The 26,386-nt window shown below is 45.8% G+C and overlaps 1 protein-coding gene across 2 annotated transcripts; it reads right to left on the bottom strand.

The window, feature by feature from the left end:
- Nucleotides 1-4,435: 4,435 nt before the first annotated feature.
- Nucleotides 4,436-25,593, bottom strand: Larp6 (La ribonucleoprotein 6, translational regulator). Of its 2 annotated transcripts, none has more exons than XM_036192725.1 (3): nucleotides 25,100-25,593; nucleotides 12,658-12,865; nucleotides 4,436-7,244 (listed from the first exon to the last, which is right to left on the bottom strand). In XM_036192725.1, exons 1-3 carry the CDS (start codon nucleotides 25,297-25,299, stop codon nucleotides 6,183-6,185), a joined length of 1,470 nt encoding a protein of 489 aa, XP_036048618.1. In that variant the 5' UTR covers nucleotides 25,300-25,593; the 3' UTR covers nucleotides 4,436-6,182. The 2 variants fall into 2 exon arrangements, with proteins under 2 accessions (XP_036048618.1, XP_036048617.1); XM_036192724.1 differs by having other exon boundaries at nucleotides 12,658-12,868; nucleotides 25,100-25,590.
- Between the last annotated feature and the right edge of the window lie 793 nt (nucleotides 25,594-26,386).

Below are 26,386 nucleotides of genomic sequence, written 5' to 3'. Positions count from 1 at the left end.
GGCTGGGGAATGAGGCATAGGGAGTGTCTGGAGTGGGCTGTGACACCTCACAGAGTCAGAAGGTCTCCCAGTCTGGGGTCTAGACACAAGCCTGTAGCAGGTAGTCCAGAAAGTGGAGAATCTAGTTCCTGTAGGTATTGTCTATACTGACTCTGGGTATCAAAAGAAATACCACTGTTACAGAAGATTTGTTTCCACTGTGTGAAGATGTGTCACTGTGATTGGTTTAATAAAGAGCTACACGGTCAATTGCTAGCTAGAAGAGAATAAGGGGAATTTCCAGGGGAGAGAGAACTCTGGGAAGAAGAGAGGTGGTGTTGTAGAATAATATTTAACGTGTGTTACTTTTGTTTGTGTTGCATTTGTTTAACTCTGTGAAGCTGTGTTACTGTGCCTGTCTGAAACACCTGATGGTCTAATAAAGAACTGAATGACCAATAGCAAGTTAGGAAAAGGAATGGGCAGGGCTGGCAGGCAGAGAGAATATATAGGAGAACTCTGGGGGAAAGAAAAGAATAGCCAGAGAAAGAGGAGGATCCAAGGGCCAGCCACCCAGCTACACAGCAAGCCATGGAGTAAGAGTAAGATTTATAGAAGAGAACAGGAAGAGCCCAGAGGTAAAAGGAAGATGGGATAGGTTAAGTTAAGGAGAACTTGAAAGAAACAAGCCAAGCTAAGTCCAGGGATTCATAATTGAGAATAACCTTCATGTGTGATTTATTTGAGAGCCGGTGGAGGGCCCTTCAAAAGAGAAAAATCACCACCAACATTCTGGCATACCAACATGGCACTTGAATTTCCATCATGCTTGAGAAAGCTTGAAAAAAATATGGCTCCTTTAAGAGTTTCTGCTGGACATTTTCTGCTGGTCACTGAGCCCTTGAGAAGCCAGTACATTAAGTAGGAACAAAAAACTAAGTAAAAATACTGCCACCACACAAGCATAGGCATTCTAGAGTTCTAGGAAGGTTGAATGCATTTCCTGATCAGACCAACCTCTGACCAGCCCTGAGTTTCACACTTGGTTTTCATGACCCAAGAAGTGGGCAGAGCTAGCTGAGAGCCTTGTGCAGAGGATCCAGGTGTAGGTTAGCAGTTTAAAGGCTGAAGATACACAATAAAAGAGGTCCAGATGGAAAAACTTCCTAACAGGTTCCCGTGTGTTTAACAATGTGTGTAGGTTTAAGAAAAGAAAAAGTGTATATCATAGAAAGAAATGAATAGTTTAAAAATAATAATAAAGTCTTTAAAGAGAGAGTAAAAATAATATAAAAGAAAAAAGCCGCATAAGATGGAAAATACACAGGGAGTCTGGATCCTGTATGTTATTGATTTTGAATTTTTTTGATCGTTGAAAAGCAAAGGACAGCTGCAAAGAGATCTGGAATTGAAAGAGGGACTGTTGAAATAAATCAGCCTATACACTTTAGGATTGCCTTAACTTTTAAAAAGTCAAAAAATATATTTGTCAAATGGAAATCAAAAGAGCTTTGGAGTTTTTTTTTGTTGTTATTGTTTTGTTTTTGTTTTTTTTTCCTCACAGGAGATGAGAGGCTGTGGATTCCTTCAGGGTTAATATGGATCAGATTGGATCAGGTTTGATCAGGTGAGACCTCCTGAAACTTGACAGGTGATATCTATCAGCAAAAGTTACTGCTGGTCTTCCCAGGACTTGGTCATTATTTCAAAATTTTCTCTCTGGGGCCCCAAAGATACTTCACCCACAGACAGCAAAAAGTAGTTTGAAGAACAGGACATCCACATTCCCAAGAGGGGTGTTGGAGGCTTTTGGTTATTTGGTGGGTTATGGATGTTTGTTATCGTTTAGGGGAATATAGACTATTGATACAAATTTAAAGTTATTTTTGTTACACTGTACACTGTATATGTTTCTACTCTTGTTTGGGGAATTTTTGTATATTGATAAAAATTTGAGGTTTTTAAAAAAATTTATTATTATTATTATTATTATTATTATTATTATTATTATTATTTTGGTTTTTGGTGTTTGGTTTTTTGAGACAGAGTTTCTCTGTGAAGCTTTGGGCCCTTCCTGGAACTCACTTGGTAGCCCAGGCTGGCCTCGAACTCACAGAGATCTGCCTGGCTCTGCCTCCCAAGTGCTGGGATTAAAGGCATGCACCACCACTGCCAGGCTTGATGTTATTTTTGTTACAACATATCATATGTATGTTTCTATTTTTGTTTGAGGTATTGTGCCTATGCAGTTTATTTGGAAATGTAGGGTGAAGTTCTGGTTTTTGAAAGCTATAATTATAAACTATATAGGATAATCAGGAACATAGGATAGTGGTTAGTCATTTAAAACAATCATAATTATAGATATGTTAGGTATGCTTTCCATATCATATAGAGATATATTTTAGATAGATAGATGGTCTTCAAACCTTTCGAAGACCTAGAGAATATGCTATTTAATATGTTTTGTTAACTTAGGGCTTTTCATGACAATGAGACACATCTGTTTCTTGCAGCAACAATTTACTTCAGAAAAGATGATGGGTATTGAAGAAACTCCTTATGGAGTTTGCTTTCATTGTGGCAAGGTTACCACAAATGTGGAAGAGAAACTGTTCTTGCCTTTGACTGTTGACAATGTGCTGTGAGGACTGGACATGAAGGACACACAGGAAAAAGAACTGTTGATTTTGCCAAAATAACGCAGAACATTCCTTCAAAATTCCTGCTTCACAGAAGAGTCTGCCAGACATTCTGCAGGACACAGAGGAAAGTGACTGATGAATTTTGCTAATACAAGGCAGGACAGTCCTTCAAATTTCCTGCTTCATTAAAAAGTGCCAGATACTCTGGGCCTGTAGGCTGAAGATAGATGCCCCAACATTGCAGAGGAGCTTTAGGTGACTATCTAGGCAGCCAAATGCTTCTGTTGTTAAGTAATATTACACTCTTCTGGGTTTTTGATGGAGTTGAAGACTGGATAGTTATAGTTGCAGTTTTTCTCTGTTATAATAAAAAGTAAGTTAGGTATAAAATTTTGGATTCACTAGCATAGGATAGATAATGCATTATTTTCTTTGGACTACAAATGGACAGAATATTGTAAATGTAATTCTTACTTGATAACTTTTTGCTGTATGTAGTTATACTATGTTAATGTTAAAACCTTTCATTTTATTTAGACAAAAAGGGGGAAATGTTGTAGAATATTATTTTAAGGTGTGTTACTTTTGTTTATGTTTCATTTGTTTAACTCTGTGAAGCTGTGTTACTGTGCCTGTCTAAAACACCTGATGGTCTAATAAAGAACCGAATGGCCAATAGTGAGTCAGGCAGAGAGAATATACAGCTACACAGCAAGCCATGGAGTAAGAGTAAGATTTACAGAAGTAAGAGAATGGGAAAAGCCCAGAGGTAAAAGGTAGACATGACAGGTTAAGTTAAGGAAAGCTGGCAAGAAACCAGCTTCAGCTGAGCATTCATAAACAAGAATAAGCCTCTGTGTGTGGTTTATTTGGGAACTAGGTGGCAGACCCCCTAAAAAAGAGCAATAACAACCAACAACAAGGTAGAGATTCACCAGGAGACTCAGAAGAAATTGGACATATGGTACAGAGCAGAGGTAACTGAGCCACGTGACAGAATGTAGATGAATAGAAACAGGTTAATTTGAGATATAAGAGCTAGTTAGAGACTACCCTAAACTAAAGGCCAAACCTTCATAATTAATAATAAGTCTTCATGTCATTATTTGTGGGTTGGTGGTCCCGACGAAAAAGTACAACTACATACCACCTTCCCAACCAGGCAGTAATCTGATAATTTGGATATGCCTGTATAATTTAAAATACACTGCTAGGGTTGGGAATGGAGCTCAATTGGCCAGAGTGCTTCCCAAGAACGCACAAGTCCTGAGTTTGATCCTCAGACAGTTTATAAAGCTACACTGGTGGTAGCGTGTGCCTGTAATCCTAGCATTCTGTAGATGGAGGCAAAAGGATCCTAAATTCAAGGTAGTGATTCTTGCTACATGGTGATTTTGAGGCCAGCTTGTCTCAACACAAAAACACCCCAAACTTGTCTTTTTCCAGTTCCACAACTGTTCAAGGTAAGCATCATTTCCCTACCTCTGCCACTTCATGTGTAAACTTACCAGTATGACAGCTTATGGAGATGTCGAGGACAAGGGAGCTGCCGAACTCACAGTAGCACATGTGACTGAGTCATGTGGATGTGGATGGCAAGGCTCAGCAATGTCAAAACCATTTAGTGGGGCCAGAAAAGTGTCTCAGAGAGTAAAAATGCTTGCAATGCAAGCCTGATGACCCGGTTTGATCCCTGGGACTCACCAGAGGAAGGAGAGGACTGACCTCTCAGCCCATACCTGTAACTCTTATGATTACACAGACACACATACACAACATAATAATAATAATAATAATAATAATAATAATAATAATAATAAACAAAAATATTTAATGCTAGCTTGGGGGGATGGTGCATATTGTAGCCTCCCTAGACTGAGCCTAAAGGATTGGAAGTTTGAGATCAGCCAATGTTACATGGCAAGACTCTCAAAAAATACGACCACAATCACTACCAGCAGCATCACTATCACTACCAGCAGCAGCAGCAACAAAGTGAACCCCAGAACCATTAACCCAGGTACAGCTTAGTTACCCACATGAGGCCTTATTTTTCTTCTTTAAACCTGGTACAAAGTAGCTCCAATACTTGAATCTTTTTTTCACATAGTGTTGGGATGATTTACATGAAATAAATCATGGGAAAGCTTTTTATCAAAGTTCTTAGCAAACAATCACTACTTGATTTTTAACAGGTCCTAAAGCCCCCCCCCCCCTCCCCACGAACAGCCCACGGATAAGCCAACACTGGACTCTAGGCCAGGGTGCAGTACTCCAAAACAGCTTTTGAAGGTGACAGACAATAAACCAGATGAGAAGGAAATGGAGCCAATGTTTATGCAGGACTGATTACATTTCACACTACCATGCAGCAAAGCATGCCCCAGGACACCAGAAAGCTCAGGGAGCTTAATACTACCCCCAAGTCACAGAACAGGAGTGAGAGCTGTGGGGTCAGACTGGCTGACATGGGGCCCTGCAGCGTTGGTCACCTCAAGGTCACACTAGCATGTATCAGAATCATCTGCAGAGCTTTTCAAACTCTAGATTCGGGGCCTGGAAAGATGCTCAGGGTAAGAGCACTTGCTGCTCTTCTTGAGGATCCAAGCTGAGTTCCCAGCATCCAAACTGAGCAGCTCACACCTGTAACCCCAACTTCAGTGGATCCAATGCCTCATTTTGGCTTCTAGGGGCACACACAATGGCATACGCCCACACAGGCACATACATGTAAATAAAAATAAGAACAAATCTTTAAAAAAACACACCTAGAATCCCTCCTCTGACAGTTTCTCAATCACTCGGCCTGAGATGGGGCCTAGAGATGTGCGTTTCTAGCTAGTTCTCAGGTGATGTCAACATTGATGGTTTGGGATGCTGTGGGGACATTGGCAGAAACTAAAGCTGTCTATCCTGTGAGACTCATTGTGATGACAGATATCCCAGGCTGCCAGAAACTTCCAGGAGGGTCCTCTGGGACTGCCCTAGGAGTACACTGTGGGGTAGATGGAGTTCTTTGTCTTCTTTGTCTAAGGGGGATGGTCTGCGACCTCAGATAAGGGACTCCCAGTGGGTGTTTTATTATTTATTCACTTGACAGGGAATAGACATTCAGTCCTATAAGACACCATGCTACTGGCTGAAGGATTTACCATTGAGCGAAACTCCTTTGAGGCCTCAGGAGGAGCCCTTGCATGGCCTGCCAAGGACAGCTCAGTCATTGCAGGAAAAAAGGCAGTTGAGACAGACAGACTTGCTTCTGGATCTCCCCAGAGAGCCTGTATCCCACAGCCCTTCAGAGACATCACACTCACACATTCCAGGCATTGACAAAACAGTGGCCATGTTAGGAGCAAGACCTCCCAGCCAGAAGATGGTCTTAAAACCATGGCACATGGGACAATGTGTATACCTTACAAAGATATAAATTAAGAGGTCTACATGGATACAAAAGCTTTCTAAGGGGACTGAATTCCATTCTCTGTCATGCTAGCTATTGGTGAGGACCTCGAAAACAAAGTTTGTTTTCAGTGGGGCCGGTATTAAAAATAGAAGGTATTATGTACAGGCTCGGCTTCTCTCGTGTCCACCATGGAAGCCCCTGGTGTTGTCAGGGCCTCTGGGCAGCCTCAGCACCCCTACAGGCAACCCATCTGCGGTCTGCATCTTCCGAGACAGCAGGGGACTCGCCCCTGGACTTTTCTCCTGTGTCTCAGCTTGGCGTCGTCTGCGAACCCAGGGGCTGCCTGAGGGAGTAACGCTGCTGTCCGAGGAATAATCCGTGCACTTTCGGAAGATCTCGGGGCTGGTGCTAAAGCTCAGTCTGCCTTCTTCAGCCAGTGGGGATTTTCTGGAGACGCCCTTGCGCTGGGCCAAGGGGCTACTCCAAGGGCTTGAGCACGGGGAGGCATTTGGGCTCAGAAAGATATTCTGGTGACCAGAAGGGCTGAGCTTGTTAGAGGCCACATGCCGCCGGCCAGCCATAGGAGAGGTGGGATTGCTCTCCGGGTCAGAGGAACTGTTGGCAGAAGACTCATCCCCCATGTACTGAAGCTCCTCCACTCTCTTGTTCAGGGACCTGCTTAGGTGGGTGCTTGTTGTGGGCTCATCATCATGGTTCTTATCTTTGAGGGGTTTCTTTTTGGGTGGTTTCATCCCAATCAAGACAGCTTTCATGTTGTCCCTGCCTTGAGATTCAGTGACCATGAATTCATGGGCTTTAATGGCTGCATCTACCTCCTCGAACTCCACGATGGCACACTCTTGGGTCCCCACCTGGCTGTAGCGGCTGCTGATCCTCCGGATGTCGGGGGGCAGCTCTCTCCCAGGTTTGAGGATCCGCACCGATGAGATGACTCCAAAAGTCCCAAAGAGCTTGAGCAGATGCTCCATCACCTTCTCCTGCACCCTCCCATTCTTCTGGGGCGTGGCTGGGGCCCATAGCTTAGGAGACAGGTGCAGGTCATACACCAGCAGCATCTTGCTGGGGAGGTTCTCATTGGGGAACAGTGGCACAGGGGTGGTCCTCCTAACCTTCCGGTGGTCCTCATTCAACTCCAGGGTGACGGAATACTTCAGGGCATGTGCTGTGGTCCTCCAGTCCCGTGTGAGGTGTTTCACCTAAAGAACACAAAGCAGGTCTGAATGGTACCTCCTCTCCTCTCCACCTGTGTCCATGCTGCATCCTCCCTCCCATCCCTCCTCACCTCTGTAACACCTATGACTTGAGCCATACCCAGTGGGGGAGACAACCAGTCAGAGAATGAGTAAAGGAAAACTTTCTCCAGCCACTTCTTCAATGGTTTCTTTCCCTTAAAAATGTTTAATGTTTAATTAATAATGTTTAATAAACTTTATTATAAAAAATTTCAAAAAAATATTATAGGGTGAAATTAACCAGACCCAAAGTCTATGTGTCTCAATGAACAGTTAGTCATTCTGAAGCTGTGGGGCTCCACACTTTCACTATCAAATGTGTTCCACGCAGTTATCCACAACCCAAACTGAAAAATGCACAAAAGAAAACTAGAGAGATAACCAGCTTTCGAGCCTCTTTCTTACCTCATGCCCACCACCTGCGTCCAGTCCTTCCTCATCCTAATTAATATTCTTTCTCTCTTTTCTACATGTATACTGCACTCACATGCATGTTCACATACATGCATATGCTATTGGCTAGATTCTGCATATCAGAGAGGACATCTTTTTTTCCTTGCTGAGATTGTGTGACTTCATTGAATATTATACATTCTAAGTCCACTCATTTTCCTGCAAATGTTGATTACATTTTTTCTTTAGAGCTGCATAGTATCCATATCTATATCTATCTATCTATCTATCTATCTATCTATCTATCTATCTATCTATCTATATATCTTTCATTATTCGTTCATTTGCTGGTGGGCAGCCTAGAATGATTCCAAGTCTTTGCTATAGTGACTAAAGCCGAAATAGAAACAACAGCTCTGATTTCTCTTCAGATCATAAGCATCTTTTGCCTTTTAAAACAACAAAACCAAACCAGGACTGGGGATTGAACCTAGGGCATCATGCATGGAGTTCCAGTTGCTGCCCTCCTTTCTCCAGCTTCTCATCGGGACAGCTGGGTTTGGAGCTGTGCTGGGCAGTGGGATATCGCAGGACAGTAGGAATTCTCCCAAGCCCCCAGGTCAGATTCTGTACTCTCTAGAACTCTGTACATAGACCCAAGCCTCACCTCCATCCACTAGGAAGACTTGGAAAATTACCCAGCCTCTCACATATGCACCCTCCTCATCTGAGTGGCAGAGATATTAAAAATGTCTACTGCATAGCCTGTTGCAAAGATGAAATGATGAAATGAGGACTTGGGAGACGGCTCAGCTGGTCAAGGGTTTACTTGTCAGGCAAGCATCAGGACCTGAGTTTGACTCTCAGAACCCATGTGAAAAATCCAGGCAGGATGACATGTGCTCATCCCAGCAGCCATGAGCCAGCCAGGTCCAGGCCAGGGAGGGATCCCTGGCTGCTGAGGAATGACACTAAAAATTAATCTCCAGCTACTGCATATCTGCACTTACACACGCACATGCGTGCATGCACACACACACACACACACACACACACACACACACACACACACACAATGTTAAATGAAGAGTAAAAAACAGAGAGAGCTACACTTATACACAAAATTTAAAACAGCAGTTCGCTCTCCAAGACTACTCAATAACTACATGCTATCACTGTTTCAAATACACATGTCACAAGTGAGTTTTGGGCATTACTGGGGACTGAATGTCAGGCAAGCAGGCTTCCATGAGCTAGCTATAGCCCCAGCCCAGATTTTTTCTTCTTCTTTGAGACAGGGTTTCACTCAATAGTCCAGGCTGGCTTCAAACTCATGACCCCTCCAAAATGCTGGGATTGCAGGCAGTCACACTGAATGTGCTGCTACTTTGGAAGGATTTGGAGGGTCTGGCATTCTCTGAAGCTGTGATTTACAGTTGATAAAGAGAAGCCCCCAAAGATCTTCCCTGTTTCTCTGTAATCTCCCCCCAGAGTAACAGGCACAGACACCAAATGGAATCACACTGACCTGGGCCTCCTGGAAAATGATGAGACAACCCTTTCCTGTCCCTCCCAGGATGGAAACTGTGTGTATTGATGCTGCAGTATATGAAAAGCTATATTTATTTCATAAAACGGCATTTTTGTGGAGGCCCACTTCCAGTGAAGGGTGTGCCAGGGAGATGAGTCATCCCCGAGAACTGGTGGATGTGGGTGGGGTGTGTAACCTGAGCCTGGATGGGAAAAATCACCCAGAGTCCTCTGAGGCCTGGCCCATAAGGCTGATCTGCAGAGGAACCAGGAACTCCCCATCCCCCTAGGCTTCAAACAGAAAAGGAACAGAAAACAAGAAAAGAAGGCTTGCTACCTGGGCAGGGCAGGGAACCTCCACAGAGCCCTGAGTCCTGACTGACACACTGCTGGAATGTGGGCACTGTCCTCTCTGGCCTATGGCCTCTCATTATTAGCATGAAAAAGCCCCAGGTCACCTAAAGAGAGACCATGAGCTGATCAGCATGCCACAGAGAAGCAGGCCTGGGACTACAGTTGGATTTCTAATAAACACTCAGTCAATCTGGAATCCAGAAGAGAGTGAGATGGATGAAGGTCACTGCAAGGTTGTAGGAAAGCCAAGGCCTGGCTTGATGGAGCCAGCTGTGAAAACAGCTGGGAAGGGAGCATGCGGAAGAGGTGAAGAAATACTCCCTAAGCTTGAAGTCGGAGCACGGAAGCATGTGCTGCCTGACAAGGTAGGGTGAGATCTAGGGGAAGACCACGTCCTTCCAGAGAGGAGAGCTGCAGAAGCTGGGAAACACACAGAGGCGAGAGCCAGGTCCTCTGGGAAACCTGGGTTACTACATAGGCATCTCAGGTCTGTATCTGTGGTGCTTTACGATGGTTTTCACATCAGAAAAGGAACCAGGAGACTGGAGAGATGGTTCAGTGGTGAAGTGCACTGCTCCTCCTGTAGAGGACTTGAATTCAATCCCCAGCACCCACAGGATGGCACCCAACAGTCTATAACTTCAGTTGCAGAGGACCTGACACCTTCCTCTGGTCTCTGAGGGTACTGCATACGCATGGTACACATACATGCACTAACACACACACACACACACACACATATACACACATAAAAGAAAATAAATGTTTTCCTTTAAGAAAGAAGCAACCTCTCGAACTTTATAAGTTTGTCAGAAACTCTGTGTGATGATGGACCTTCATTGTCAACCTGACTGGGTTGAGAATTTCTATGGAAACAAACCTCTGGATGTGTCTGTGAGGATGCTTCCATAAAGATTAACTGTCGAGGGAAGATGAGCCCTAAACGTGGGTAGTACCATCTCAGGGCCAGGATCCCTGACTGAACGAAAAAGAGAAAGCAAGACAAGCAGCTGCACTTATCCCTCTCTGCTACCTGACTGTGGGGCCCACGTGACCAGCTGCCTCATACTCCTACTGCCATGCTTTCCTTGACATGACAGGGTGTGCCTTCAGCCGTGACCCAAAGCCTTCTGCCGTGGCTGTCAGGTGTTTGTCACAGTGACGAGAAGAGGCACCAATGCTCTGTGCTCTCCCTGTGTTTGGCGCCTTCCTCTGGGATGTTTCACATAGTGATTAGCAGGAAATCCTCTAGAAGGAAAAGAGTCTCTGCTCTGAATTGGGGGGTGTGAACTTGGAGGTGTGAATTTGGGAGTGTGAACTTGGAGGTGTGAAATTGGGAGTGTGAACTTGGAGGTGTGAATTTGGGGGTGTGAATTGGGGAGTGTCCACCTTGCAGCTGGTTTTAAAGAGAGGATGCTCCTGAGTGGATCTGTAAGTGGTAGCTTGGAAAGGGGAGAAAGCCAGGGTGGCTCTTGAAACCCCTGGGGAGCACAACAGGGGGGCTTTTCCATTTATGAGTTCCTAACCCTAGAAGTATTTTTCACGTCAGAACTTGTTCTCTGGACATGAAGCATCCCTTCCCATCTGGACTTTGCAATTCCTACTCATCCTCCAAGACCGCATCTCAACGCCACCACTCCAAGAAGATGTCTAGGTTCTCTAGACAGGGTCCATTGCTCTGATCAGCCAGTCCCCAAATGCCTTTATGTCTTCCATCAGTTTGTCTGTGGCTACCCTGAAGCATTTCATGGATCTCTTATCTTTTGTTGGACTGTAAGTGCTTCAAGGAAAGACGGAATGCTATATTCATTCGGTACCTCTTGCACTTAACACAACACTCATCAAATACAAAGAATATTGTTTGATGAATGAATAAAAGAAAAAGAGTCCAAGAAGAAGGCAAAGTACACCAGGGAGCCAGGCAGAGATGAGCTCCAAGGCATGGCGCTTTCCCCATTGCTCTCTGATAAAGTGTGCCGACATCTTGGCCAGGACCCACTCCTTATGTGGACCCACTCCTTACATAAGCTGTTATGCAACAAGCCGCATGGTGCTTTTCCATTCTGGTAAATACACTCCCCTCAAGGGAGATACAGAGTTATTATTCCAACTGGTTACTCAATCCTCTGAGAGCAGCGAGTTTAGGGCCCAAGCTCTGCGTCTGTCCACAGCAGGGGCAGGCAGTCTCCTGCTTGGCTGCCAGTGCCCCTCAGCATCCATCACTCTGGGACACAGAGTTCTCTTTGGTATCACATAGAGCAGAGCATGCTGGAGTCCCGGAGCAGGATTTTCTCACTGAGTTCTGTGTGTTCTCTCCCCTCCCATACTGACTCAGCTTATCAAGTGAGAAGCTTGAGTGAGTGTCAGGCAATTCTAGACTGGCAGGCACCTCTCAAGGTCTCTAGGACCCTCTGTTCTGGTATAGCACCCTCTGGGCATCCATGTGCCTGGCAAGATGACCCAAACTTTCTTGAGGACAAGTCACAGCATTTCTTAATCACCACCAGCTGAGATCTGTCCTAGAACTCAGAACCTTTACATAGCATGCAAGCATATTCTCAAGAATGCTCTCATAACCCTCGTGTGTGTGTGTGTGTGTGTGTGTGTGTGTGTGTGTGTGTGTGTACATGCACAAAGGGAACCAGATGTCAATCCTGGATGTCATTCCTCTCAGGATCCCCACACTTCGCTATTTATTTATTTATATTCATGGCAGGGCCTCTCACTGGCGTACAGCTCACCCAGTAGGCTAAGTTGGCTTCTCCCTTAGCCCCACAGATACTTTTCTACCTCCCCAGCTCTGGAATTACAGGCATGGAACCAAGCTTGTCTTTTGCATGTGGCTTCTGGGGATCAAGTTCAGGTTCTCATGCTTGTATGGTAAACACTTCATTGAGTTAGCTCCTAGTGCCACTAAATCGCTTCTCTTGATAATTTTTCCTCTTTTTCAGGTGACATATTTATTTAAAAATTTGCTGGGCAGGAGGGCCTGTGGCTGAGGGGTGGTGTGCCAAACAAAACAACAACACGATGTTTAACACCGCAAGGTCCGCACCCTAGGAACAAATGCCTTGAGCAGCCTCTGAGAAGCCGGCCTCACCTTTTTGAAGGAGGTGAGCAGCTTGACGCTCACGTAGCCCAGCTTGTTCCTTCGCACATGCTTGAGCAGGAAGGCATCCTTCTCCAGGTTCTCATCAGAAAAGTAGAACTCAATCTGATCCACCAGCTTCCTGATGAGCTCCTCATCCGGGGGCTTCCATTCCGGCTCCAGTTCCTCGTGCTCATTCTCACCTCCACTTGTCGTGGCGCTGCTAAGGCCAGAGGGAGACGCCAAGTTAGTTACGGGTTGAACTGTCACCCTCCAAATTCACAGATGGCAGCCACAGGCCCCAGGAGCCCAGAATGTGGCCTGATCTAGAGTCAGCCACTGTGGATGTTAATATAAGAGTGAGCCCATCATAGAGTAGGATGGCCCCCAATCCCATGCTGATGAGGTAGGTCCTCATGAAAGCCAGGAACTTGGGCACAGACACAAACCAGGAAATGGCTACTCAGGATGAAGGTGGAGATACGGGTGAAAACCAAGCCTGCTGGGGAGAAGCCTGGCCGATCCTTTCCTAGAACCATGATAGGGAGCTCCATCTCTTCCTTCTGCTCCCATTTCTAAGTGTATGTATTCTCCAAGCATCTATCCTTGAGTGTACATTTGATCTTATCTGAACTGGACCCTTCATTTATGACTTCTCTGTTGGTTATCTACCATCTAGCATGCACCTGGTTGTCATAGCAACTCTTGGAAATTAGACTGGTCATATATGAATTAGCTTCCTTAAAGGTAGTTGGCCACATGACCATAAAATATCCAGAAGGTTCTGTACTCAATCACCCGAGAAGTCAAGCTTTTGTTTTAACAAGTAGAGAGGATCTTGAAAATAATAAAACAGGGCAGAGGAGACAGCTCAATGGGTAAAGTATCACATGAGCATGAGGACCTGAATTCAGATCCCCAGCACACAGGCAAAAAGCCAACAGAAGGTAGTGCCTGACTGTAATCCCAATATTAGGGAAGCAGAGACAGAAAGATCCCTGGAGTGTTGGCCAGGAAGGCTAGCCAAATTGGTAGAACCCAGGTTCAAAGAGAGGCACTGTCTCAAAAAATAACATAAGATAAAGCATGACTGAGAAGATACCAATTATCAACCTCTGTCCTCCACATATATCCACAAACACATGTATACATACAAACACACCTGCACAAAAATAAACTGAAAAATGGAGGGGGTGTGTGGCAAGTAAAAGAATAGATTCACCATCCACTGAGATTTCTGTGTCACTCAGATGCCAGCAAAATGCACTGGTTCCCAAATGACATACATGGTTTTGTCTTCCCTCCCCATCTTCCCACCTCCAGATGTGATTTTTAGAAGACAGTAGAGTAGAGGATCCAGATCGCAGGGCCTGTCCTGGAACCCTGGGCTTTCCAAGATACTGCTGTGCCAGAGATACTCCATACAAAAACAGAACTTGATCTGTTATCTGGTTGGGGGGAAACGTCTCTTCCTGGCCATGTGGTCACAGCCACTGGGGAGTACAGTTCAAATGAGACCCAATGTCCACTCAAGGGTAGATGCTCGGAAGATGTGAACCTTTAGAAATGGGAGGAAAAAGGAGAGACAGAACAGTCAGGTATGTGGGGGGGGGGCAGACAAATCCAGGCAGAGCAAGACGACTATGCCCAGAGGGAAGAGAGCATGGACAAGGTGGATGATGGTGTTCAATCTTGTGATGAGGTGCAAGAGGACCAGGGGGCATGGGAGCCCAGGTAAACATGCTCTGGATGGGTGTCTCTGGAGGGGTATTGCACGGGGAGATCTGACTGTGTCCCGTCTTCCCAGGCCCATGTGAGGTGGGGGATAAGTGCTGTGCAGAGAGGAAGCAGACCCAGCTGACCTTGGGAACCCCGGGGCTTCAGCCCAGGTCCTGAGAAGCAGAGGTTCTGCTCGATGCCTTGCTTTGTTTATGGGTTCACCTTTGATTGGGCATCAGCTGCTCCAGTTTGGGAGTAGAACTTATTGGTCTGCCCCCTCTCTGTGTGGGTCATTTGTAGTAAGTTCTATTGGTTGCCAGTGCACCAGAGTCCAGCCCAAACTCTCCACTGGCCATCACCATATACCCCATCCCTACCCCTCCTACCCTGCTAACAGACATCTTTACTGGGAGGGTTCAGAATCCCTAGGTGTTTGTAGTCATTTCCACTGGTGTAGTGTTTGAAGTTATCCCATTTATAATGAAAATTTGGGGTCACTTAAATCTCATGGCCTCTTCTTCCAACGTTAAAATTTTTATTTTACTATTGATTCTTTACTAGCCTTCCATTTGTCTATCTGTTTTGGGATTTGCAGACAGAGTTTCACGTAGTTCAGACTAGCCTCAAACTCACTCTGTAGCCAAGGATGACCTGATCCTCTTACCCCCACTTCCCATGCGCTGAGAATATAAGTGTGCACCACCGGGCCCAGTTTACACAGTGATGGATATCCAGCCCAGGGCTTCATGCGTGCTAGGTAAGTACTCCAGCAGTGAGGCCACATCCCAGATCTGTTTGTTTTTGAGCGTACATTTCAGATGGTCTCTTACTCATATCTCAATCACTGCTCACTATATAGGTATGTGCTGTATCGTCCCACTTTTCACAGTCTCTCCCTCCACTTCCGACCTTCCAAATTTGATTGGAAGAACTTCTGCTCCATTTCCCACAGTTTATTACCTCACTCTGTGCTGCAAAATAATATTGCAAGTGCTGTCTAGAGATAGATACAAAAGTTGGAAGTTAATCTATTTTATTATTGTGGCTGTGTAAACACATTCCCTGCAGGGCAGTTATTTGCTAAGATAACATTTGTTTAAGTGCTGGATGGGGATCAAATTCAGGGTCTTGAGCATACTAGGCAAGCTCTCTACCACAGAACTACACATCCATCTCTTTTGAGACAGTTTTTGTTTTTGTTTTTGTTTTTGTTTTCGAGGTGGGTCATACAATGATGGCCAGGCTTGCCTTGACGTCACTGTGTTGTTCAGGCTAGCCTTGGATTCTCCAGATATTAGTGCCTCTACTTTCCATGTGGTGGGATTACAGACAAGAACTGCCACACCCAGCTAAGATCATATTTCTTTTCTGAATATGTCCTAATAGTTAAGTGACCGTTGGAACTGACCTGCGCTTATCTTTTCTTGCGTGCATCTGTCTTTGCCTTAGTAGTGAAGAAAAGTTTTTGATCCTCAGACTGTATGACTGTATCCTCCTGCTTTTTTTTGGCATGTGCCTCTGTGTGTGTGTGTGTGTGTGTGTGTGTGTGTGTGTGTGTGTGTGTGTGTGATGGGGATATGTCCACATGCATGTGGGTACATGTGTATGTGCCTGGTTTACAGGCAGGCCAGCATGCCTGCTCCACATTGATGTGAGTACTGGAGATCCAAATCCTGGTCCTCACACTTGTACAGCAAGTGTGTTGTTGACTGAGCCATCGCCCAGCCCTAGACTGTTCTCTTTTAAGAGCGTACTGTTTGGTGGCTTAAATTTCCTCTCAGGGTATTTACTGGAGTGCCGACTTTTTAAAGACCCAAGCACTGACTTTTTAAACACCGCACCTCCATGTTCTGGGGTACCCATTCTTCTAATTATTTTTCACAATATTGCTTTGCTTCAAGTAACAAATAAACAATTCATTTTTTGCTTAAAATTTCAATAAGCTTATTTTAGAATAGTTTTAAAGTTACAGAAAAGTTATTAAAATAGCACAGTGAGTTCCATATGCCTCACACCAGGCATATTTATATGTCTCCTAATACTGTGGTATACTTCTTAATGAGGACAATTATGCAGTATCATTAGCTGAAGTACATAGTTCAGATTTCCATCATCTTCCCCTAAAGGATCCTACTCAGGAGTCCTCATGACATGCTGTATTACATGTCTCCCGAGGCTCCTCTTGGCTCTGATTTTCTTCAGATGTCCTTATCTGTGATGACTTGGGCGGTTGGAATGTACTAGTTATATATGTTGCAGAATGTCTTGCCATTGAGGTTTCTCTGATGCCTCCACCATGATTATTTTAAGGCATAGGATCTGGAGAGGAGGACCACAGGGGTAAGCTTCCATCCTCCGTACATCACATCAGGATACAGTTAGCAACATGACTTCACACTGTGCTGGACAGGTTTCTCCACCTAAAAGCATTCCTTCCCCTTGGAAGAAATCAGGATCCCTTGCCTCCTCTTGGGGAGGGACGCTAAGCTCTGTGTACTAGTAGGAAGGAGGAGGACCGTCACTTCTCTTAAGTGGGTTAAATGGCTCCCCCTGCAGCTCTCTACCCTTGTTGGTTTTCTTCCTAGTTGGCTCTAAGCACTGATGGGGGCAGGCTTCAATGTAGAGCAAACACAGAGAATCACCCAGCTTTTCCCTGCAGCTGCAGCCCCCCTTAGCCTCCCTAGAACTTGGGGACACCTTCAGTTCCTTCAGAAACAACCTCACTTCCTTTCTCCTGCCTGGCAGTACCTGCGTGTTGCCTGACTCTCTTTGCTGGTAGACAGAGGCTGGCAAACACATCTAAAGGGAAAATATAAATTAAATCACTGTTCAGATATTGCCTTTCTTTTTATTCTTGTATTTTCATACATTTCCCGAGCAGAGCTTTTCTGTGTTCCATCTCCCACCTCCTCCCACCTCCCACACTGTATTTTGGGCTCCAGCCTCCTCCACACAAGGCCGCATCACATATTGTGAAGAGGCTGTTAGAGTATGCAGCTGTTCTATCTTGACAATATTACTACTGATGGCAACATGGTCCCCACTGCCCACCGGACAAAGCCTACAGTGCTTAGCTGTATATTCAGATGCACTTGGAATCCAGCTGTCTCCAAGAGGCAAACTCAGATCCGTTGACTTTCTTCAATGTTTTTTGCTCCAAGCAAACAGAAAGACCCCGTGTTCCTCACTTCACACCTTTGCACACGTTACTTCTGAATCTGAATGGCTGTCCCCTCTTAGCCATGCAGCTCCAAAGTGACCTTCCAGGAGGGAAATCGCCTTCTCTAATGCTTGTCTATATTTGTGTTGTTGCTTCTCATGTGCAAATCTTACTAGCCTACTTCAACGCCAAGTTGAAAATACAAGTCATATTGGCTTCTCTTATTCTGGTACCATTTAAGAGGCTTGCATGTAGTAGCAAGTTTTAAAAGTGTTTGAAATTTAAAGCAAATAGGTTTTGTTAAAGTGATTCATATCTACAGAGACCTTTGTTGTTGTTTCGAGACAAGATCACTGTGTAGCCTTGGCTGGCCTAGAACTCTATTTATAGACAAGTCTGGCTTTGAACTCATAAAACCCGGCCTCCTGAATGCTGAAATGAAAGTTGTGCACCACCATACCTGGCTCTCAGAGACTGTTCTAGAAATGAAGTATACTTACTAGTAAATATATATTAATTCCTCTTGAAGAAGACTTGAGGGTATGGAGGAGCTCAGTTGGTAGGGTGTTTACCAAGCATAGAGGAAGTCCCGAGTTTGATCCCAGCACCTCATAAAGTAGGTATGGAGATGCATGCCTGCAGCTCGAGCTTTTGAAAAGTGAAGGCAAGAGGATCAGGCGTTTAGTTATCCTAAGCTACCTAGAAATTTCAGGCTATCCTGGGCTATGCCCATCTCAAAAAAACAAACAAAAACAAAAACAAAAAACCCAGAGGCTTAAAGTTTTATACTTAAATATTGCTGTTCACATAAAACATTGTAAACTGAGAAGGTCTTTTGCTATGGCTGTAATTTGGTTTGAAATTAACACAGATGGTAGAAACTGGATCAAAATAGATGATTGGCTTCAGGGAGCACTCCTGTAATATTTATCTCTTTTATAAGGAATTTTGGGGGGGAAATTGAGTAAAATCTCCAAAGCTGTTTTTCTCATAAAATCTCAAACTAGTGTGGGTTTGTTGACTCAGTGGTTAATCAAAAGACATTCTGAGAAAGGAAAACACCCAAACAAACATGGAGTCAGAGATCCTCACTAGGCCTTACAGCCCAGGGGAGAGTGTGTGCATTCATATTGATCTATGGGCATGTTTGGGCCACAAAGGCAAGGACATCCATGAACAACAGCAAGAAGGACAGGGAACACAAAGAGGAAAGACCGTGTGTAAAAACACTTCTGTTCAGAACCTTCCGTGTAGTGCTGCTTTTGATTTACTTCTCAATAAGAGACTGAGTCAGAGTTAGTTCCAAAGAGGGCAGTCAACGTGACTAAAAATATACAGACACCAAAGGATTCTGGGCCGAGGAAGGAGCTCAGTGGTAGAGCACCGGCCTAGCTTGCACAAGGTCCTCGGTTCCGTCTTCAGCACCGCAGAAAGACAGAAACAAACAATAATGGTTGGGGCTGAGGAGATGGCTCAGCAGTTAAGAGCGCTGTGAAGTTTGGTTCCCTGCACCCACACTGGGCAGCTCGCAGCTGACTGTTGACTCCTGCTCCAGGGAACCCCGTACCCCTTTTTGGCCTTAGAGGGCACTTGCATACAATGAGTCAGTCACACACACATTTTAAAAGATCCTTTCCCCCTCTTTCTTTCTTTCTTTCTTTCTTTCTTTCTTTCTTTCTTTCTTTCTTTTTCTTTTTTTTCTTGTAAGGTAATGGCTCTTCATTGAGATAGGCAGAAAACCTCTGGAGATGCTCTTAACTTTGGGAAAGGTATCAAATCATGTTTTAGATGCCACTGGTGAAGGCTGTAAGTGCTTCATGGCTGGCCCACCAGTTCTCATGTATTCTTACAGACATCATAAGGAGTCAAAATTCTGAGTGTGATAAAAAGGGAACAGCAAAACTGTGAAATGTTAAAGTTAAATTATTATACAGATTTATTTTTAAAAGCAGTCCTGTGCCTGGAAGGATCCTGAAGGTGATGGCGCACTTTTTATTTTAGGTCTTGGTTTCTAAATGCCTTCTCACTCGTGTTTCAGAAAGCCATGGATTCCTATGGGAATAGCTAATTTCCATGACCGGAGCAGGAAAAGTACAAATACAGCCTGGAATACGGTGTTCCCGAAAGTGAGCTTCTGCTCGAAACCAAGAAGACGTGTATCCCAAGGGTGCATGGGGTGAAGGGGTGCCTTTAGCTATATGATAGACAGTCTAAACATCCAAAGTATTATAACAAAAGAAAACAGGTCAAAATCCATGCACAGAAATGAGAGAGAACTCAAGTTTGAGGGAAGGCCCTCGTTTAAAGCGTTCAGTAAGACTGCTAACACTGACACAGGAATTACGGCAGGATAATTAACTCTTTCTTCTGGCGTCATTGGGAGGAACCCTTGGTCAATCCAAAGCTCTTTTCCAATGGAGAGGGGTTGGAGAGGTGGCTCAGTGGTTGAGAGCACTAGCTGCTCTTTCAGAGGTCCTGAGTTCAATTCCCAGCACTCACTTGGCAGCTCACAAAGGACCTGTTAACTACAGAGCCGTGTATCTGATACCCTCTTCTGGCCTCCATGGGCACTGCATGTATGTGATACACAGACATGCAAGCAAAATGTAAAATAATGAAACAAATTTTTAAATTAAAACCAAATATCTCCCATCAAAGAAGAAAGTCTGTGATTTGATGGCTTTGCCGCTGAACTTCATCAACATTTGGGAAAGAATGAATATCAGTTCTTCTCAAAATTATCCCAGAAAGTTGATTGGATGAAATACTCCCAAATTTGTTTTACAAGTATTACTCCATTATTAGAGCCAGACAGGGGCACTACAAGAAGGGAAGTTATAGTCCAATACTCCTGAATAGCATAGATGCAAACAGATTTCAACAACATATTAAAAGGATTATTATCCAGTAACCAGAGAGTGGACCTGGAGCCCCGGCTTCTTGGGAGGCTCAGGCAAGAGGATAGACCACTTCTAAGAGTTCATCAGCCTGAGCAACATGCTGAGACTCTCTACCTCTTAAAATTAAAACAATAAAGGAAAAATAGTGCTGGGTCTGGAGAGATAGCCCAGCAGCTGACAGCATTACCCCTCTTGCAGAGGACCAGTGTTCAGTTCCTAGCACCCATGTCAGGCAGCTGGCAACAACCTGTAACTAATGCTTTCCTCTGGCATCTGGGGGAACATGCATGCCCATATATATACAATTAACATAAGTTTTGAAATTTTAATTAAATAAATATAAGTAGCATCCACCATAATCAAGCAGGGTTATTCCTGGAGTGCAAGGATGGTTCAACATACACAAATAAAAAAGCTGTGGCATATCACATTAATGAAGACAGGAGGACCACAAAGACAGATCTGTATGACAGAGAAATGCCTTTAACCATACAGTCAAATTTAGCGCCAGTAAAGGTGAGATGATGTCTCCTGAGGTGATGGAACAGCCTATGAAATACTCTCGCCAAAATGGTTAGTCCAAATTCAAATAACCCCCTAGACCCTAACTTCTGCTTCTACAGGAAGTCTATGGTACAGAGGAATAAGTTAATGAAACTATGAAAACTGACCTAAAAATGAGACATTTGAAAAAAATGCCTGGTCTTACATTCTTCAACTAGTAAAACATTAGAAGAAAGAAAGAGCTTAAGGATGTTCCAGATGAGGGTTTCTTAAACTTTTCCCCTAGAAACCCCTTTTTGCCCCAGAATTTTTATATGACCCTAGATATACAGATGTATATAAACTAAATATTTATTGGTGATAAATAATAAAGACATTTATTTTTAAATAATTCATTGATAATAATTTCCAAATTTTATTTTATACACATGGGTATTTTGGCTGCATGTATGTCTATGCACCACTTGCATGAAGTACCCGTTGAAGCCAGAGGATTCCCCTGGACCTGGAGTTACAGACGGTTGTGAGATGCCAAATGAGTGCCGGAAATCAAACCCAAGTCCTCTGAAGGAGCAGCTGGCACTCCTAACCATTGTGCCATTTCTCCAACTCCCTGATTTTATCATTTATTAAAGACAAAACAAACTGGCACAATGCTGAGATGGACATGCTTGCTGTTACAGAAGGAGCGGAGCCTTGGCTTATACTTGGTGCTGCAGGATGAAGGGCATTGTCCACATTTTTCAGAGATGGTTATTATTTTGATTAATATTTTTCATTGCCAATGCTGACAACATTGCTTTCATAAATATGTAATGCAAAGTGATAGAAAAATGTCTAGAGCCATTTCAGAATTGACTGGAAGCTCTGTGTCAATGCCAAGCCAAAACTCATTTAAAACTATTTCCGTGAAGCTCAAGTCAGCAACCCAGATAGCAATTTTTAAAATCAACCAGCCAATCAGGAGTTGGAGAGATGGCTTACAGGTTAAGAGTGTTTGCTGCTCTTTCAGAGGACCCGAGTTCGAGTCCCAGCACCCATTTTGGGCAGCTCACCACTGTATCTCCAGTACCAGGGGACTGGGCACTTTTCTCTGGTCTCTGTGGAAACTTGCACTCATGTACACCCCCATACATGCAATTAAAAATAAAATAAAAGTAAAACCTTAAAATTAAGCAATTAAAAAATTAATTTGATATACACCAAGGAATGACTAACTAGGAAAAAATAGAGAGTCTATTCTCCATAATTAAACCATCATGTTTCTATGAGAGCAGAACACTTCGTACACACAGCAAAAACACTGGCATCAATACCATTCTGCAGTCTTGAATCCGAGTTGAGGTGTTTGGGGCAGCATTGGCTGGCATTTGGCGGTGTGGCAGCATGCACACAGCAAAATGTGTACACTACGCTTGGAACCAAGGCTGCAATGAAGTCACAACATGGGCAAGCACCACCAGAAACATCTCACATTTGCTAAAGACCTTTTATTGTTGTTAAATTGCTCAGAACATTGCCACATTTGGGGAGAGATGCCTTCTGGTCTCCATGGGCACCTGCATTCCCCCTTCCCAGGGTCTGGCTCAGCCGCTGTCTTTACAGGTTCACCATTTTTAAGAAGCTGAACTCTCTACTAAAAGATTCTTCTGAAACAGCACACTAGGCAAACTTTGCCTGAACTGACTTGACTGGCTGCTGGTTTGAGACAGCTTTAGAAGATGAATGTGGGATGACATTGAACATGGAACTTGACTGTTAACTTGACTGGGAGGTTATATTAGGGAGATATGCTCGTTTTCCAAGTTGGCAATGGTAGTGTTAACAGCTTCCTAGGGAACACTCCTGTTAAGTGTCACAAGATGAAGTATTTCAGGTGTGTCTCAAAGTACAACATACTTCCACATGGTTCTGGAGAAACCGTGCATATCATATGCCTCTAACAAGTACGACAAAGTAACAACAGTAATAGTTCATGTATTCTTGTCCTCAGGACTAGGTACATGGATGTGGAAAGGGCTAAGACAAAGCCCCTGCCTCTAAGGGTCTCGCTGGCTCACTGAGGGGGACATGTGGCTTTTCACACTATGAAGTGAGTGTTCTCATCCCCCACACATTTACTAGGTGCCTGGTCCATTCTGGTGCTTCGCCAGGAGCTGCAGGCACAGAGCTTAGAGACCTTCCAGGAAGGTGTAACCATGGATTTAGGACGGTAAAAGGTGTTAGACCTAATAAAATTCACAGAGTACCAAAGCAACACAGAGGAGAGAGCCCAACCTAGCTCACTCAGGGAGGGACACAGGGACTGTGGGGAAGAGGCAGAGGTTGGCAAGGCTGACAAGAAATCCAATTGAGAATGGAGATGGGGGTGGGCAGAAGTACGCAGGCCAAGAACCTCCTCCCCCAACGTGCCAGCGAGCTCAGGGGGACAGTGCCCCAGGAGCATGAAATAAGACAGAAGGCAGCCATGGGCTGAGGGGATGAGGTAGGTGGGTGTTAAATCTTAAACAGATTTAAGAACTGGGGCTCCTTCTTCAGGCACTGGGAGCCGAAAACATCCATATAGAGTAGCTGCTGCCCACCACACTGGGCCCACACAGGAGGCAGCAGTCTCCTGCCTCTGGCTGAATCTCCTCCTGCTCCAGGTGTCTGCCCATCAGGCTCCACTAGTCTGAAGAGCCACAGGGACTTTCAGGGCCCAACTCTATGCCAGTAGGCAATACAAGTGTTGCAGGCTGAAGGCTCCATGATCCTTGAGCTGCTGCAGCTGATGAAAGGGTGGCCCTGGAGTGACCTGTGAGGGACAAGGGAAAAGGCCCTGAGGATCGGTTTCTCCTAGGACTCCGTAGAGCATCTTTCTAGAGCCAAGAAATAAGTGGGGCCTTCACCTTGGCTGTTTAGGAGGGAGCAGCTTTTTTGTTGTAGTCACAGACAAGCAAAGCCATAGGGTATTTTGCATGACCTCTGGGGTTATCTGGCTCGGCGGCTGTCTTTATATGCTCATCATTTTTATGCTGGGCATAGAGAGAGCTTTTTGTACAATGGATGCCAGGACACGAAATTATGTCACCGTTCCTGCCCTAAACTGTAAGACTGGCCTTTTCTTCTACAACGGCTGCCTTTGCTGATCTAGCCTGTAATTCTGGGCTCCAGACCCTTTTAACCAGGGTCCCCTCTCTTTTAACTGGGATGGGGGCTCCAGTGTGCTCCCTGTTGGAACTGAGCCTTCTCTTAGTGATAGAGAAGGTACTTCCTCAGGGTCTTCACAGTTGAGAGCCTGTGCATAGCATCTCAAAGGAGGACTCTTACCAAAGACCTCTTGGCATTCCCCAGTGTTTGCTAGTGTCCTTACATTACCGTGTCTTTTTTCTCATTGGCTCCACACGGGATGTCTCTTTAACTGCATTAAGAAAACCATGGTTGCAAAGGGCCTAAACATTAGCGATGGGTGTCTGGCTGAGGAGAAAGCTCAGGGCCCAGGGGCAAGGTCAGACAGGTGCCATACCAACTACAAGCCACTCACCAGTGAGCAGTGAGGGAGCCAGCCCCAGGCACAGAAGGCAGGCAAGCAGGCAGACAGCAACAGGAACCCCCAGGCTGAGGTGAAGCAGCTAGGCCTTCAGCCATCTCAGCTGAAGGCAAAAGAGCTCTCTCCACCAGGAAATCACCCCCACTCCTGGACACCCCCATCAGCATATGTCAGCTGTGCCTGGCCTGTGCCCACCAGAGGCCGAGTGAAGCCATTAGACAGATGATCAGAGCAGATGATGGTGGTGATGAAGGCTCTGTAGGACCATTGGCATCAGGAGGCCCAGCCTCAGGGGCAACTCCAGGCTGGGTCAAGGATCTAGTGGGGTGCATCCACTGAAAGGGGCGTCTCCTTCAGAAGTAGGGATGATGAGGATGGCCCATGCAGGTCTCTCTTTTTGGATGCCAGTGCACCCCCCGCCAAGTCCGGGTCCCTCAGATCCCCGCCCCCATCCCAGGAAGCCTTGTCAATCAAGAATCAAACCCTGCTGAGGGTTGGGGCACAGACTGCCCCCAAAAGCGGGCTCTGACTCAGTCTGCAGTCTCTGTGGCGGGGCTGAGTCAACCCCTCTGTCCTGGTGAGTTGTCGCGCATTGGGGAGCCCCGTGTACCCCCGCCAGGCCCGCCGCGCCACCTCGCCTACCTGTGCCCGCGGCTCGGCTCCTCCTCGCTGGCGCTGCCCCAGCCTGGGCTGAGATATCGGGCTGGGTCCCCCGCTGCCTGCGCAGAGGTCCCTACGTCGTCCTCCTCCAGATCCTCCACGTCCTCGGCCTCCTGGATGGCCACACGGATCTGCACCGTGGTCTCTGGCCCGGGCAGAGCCTGGTCGCCGAGCTGGGCCATGGCTGGCAGGGACCCCGAGCCGCGAGGCCCGGCCAGCCGGGCGGCCGCGATAGCGACGATCGCGCGTGGGCGGCGCGCGCACACGGCGGCGACTCAGCCCCGGGGAGGGACGGGGGGTCGCGATCCGCCCCCACGCCGCACCGCGGGCACCGCCCTGAGCGCCCGCGAAGGGAAGACTCCCGGCGCTGCACTGGCCTGTCCCGGGGTAAATCCCAGACCCAGTCCCTCCCCGCGTCCCTGTCTGGTGGTGCTCCAGCCCCACAGCTCCCTCCTCCCTGCCGCGCGCACAGACACAGCTCAGCTGGCTTCTGGCTTTGGGCTGGACTAGCAGAGACAGGCACAAGACAACAGCTCGCAGGCTTGTCTCCCTGACAGACCCGCCAAGGTGAGGGAAAACACAATCTCCACCGTTGGTTCTGGCATGGCCACCTTCAGGTTAGGGTGCGTCCTGTCTGTCCCCTTAACAGCTCCAGACACACCTAGCAGCTGATCTGACAGCAATTTGTCAGGCCCTGGGAGCAAACCGCCTGAATCAGGATCTGCATTTTAAGGAGCCCTCAAAGATGCTGGGGCATCCTAAGTTTCAAAACCACTGTTGTATTGAGATAGTGTTGAGACAGCATTCAGATATCTATTGGGTGAATAAAGGGACTATATAAATGCCAGTATGCTCTAAAGTCCTGCCACACTTTAACAGCCTTAAGATGAGTTCTGTCTTAGCCGCCTTAATACCAGAAACAAGGAACATGGTAAGACTTGAGTTTGTATCCACGAAGCTCTTCATCAAAGGCCTTCGGCATAACTGATCACATTAGCCACATCAAGGCACCAAAGAACAGCCCGATGTCCCACGTGTTTCTTTGCTTTGCTGTGGGACCTCAAGGCAGGAGACATTCAGGGAGCCTGGTCTTTGGGAAGGCAGTGTCTGGGTAGAAGGACACCATGCATAGTGCCCTGGTTTCCAGGCTGGGACCAGGAGACACCTAAGGGCCCAGAGAAGTCCCTTCCCCCTTCAAGGCTAGGAATAGAGCCCAGCATCTCCTGCACACTGGACAATAGCTCTGTCTTTGAGCTATATCCTCAATCT

The sequence above is a fragment of the Onychomys torridus genome, chromosome 7 (genome assembly GCF_903995425.1).
Source record: "Onychomys torridus chromosome 7, mOncTor1.1, whole genome shotgun sequence".
Lineage (NCBI taxonomy): Eukaryota > Metazoa > Chordata > Mammalia > Rodentia > Cricetidae > Onychomys > Onychomys torridus.
Note: the sequence above shows the minus strand (reverse complement) of the source record. Positions and strands in the feature narration are given on the sequence as shown.

Bases quoted from the DNA above. Each gene is read 5' to 3' on its own strand.
- Larp6 (XM_036192724.1), bottom strand. From the start codon at position 25,299: ATGGCCCAGCTCGGCGACCAGGCTCTGCCCGGGCCAGAGACCACGGTG. The intron at 12,869-25,099 runs GTAGGCGAGGTG...CTCTGGCCTTAG, and splicing joins GAGCCGAGCCGCGGGCACAG to CAGCGCCACGACAAGTGGAG. The intron at 7,245-12,657 runs GTGAGGCCGGCT...TGTGTTCTTTAG, and splicing joins TGCTCACCTCCTTCAAAAAG to GTGAAACACCTCACACGGGA.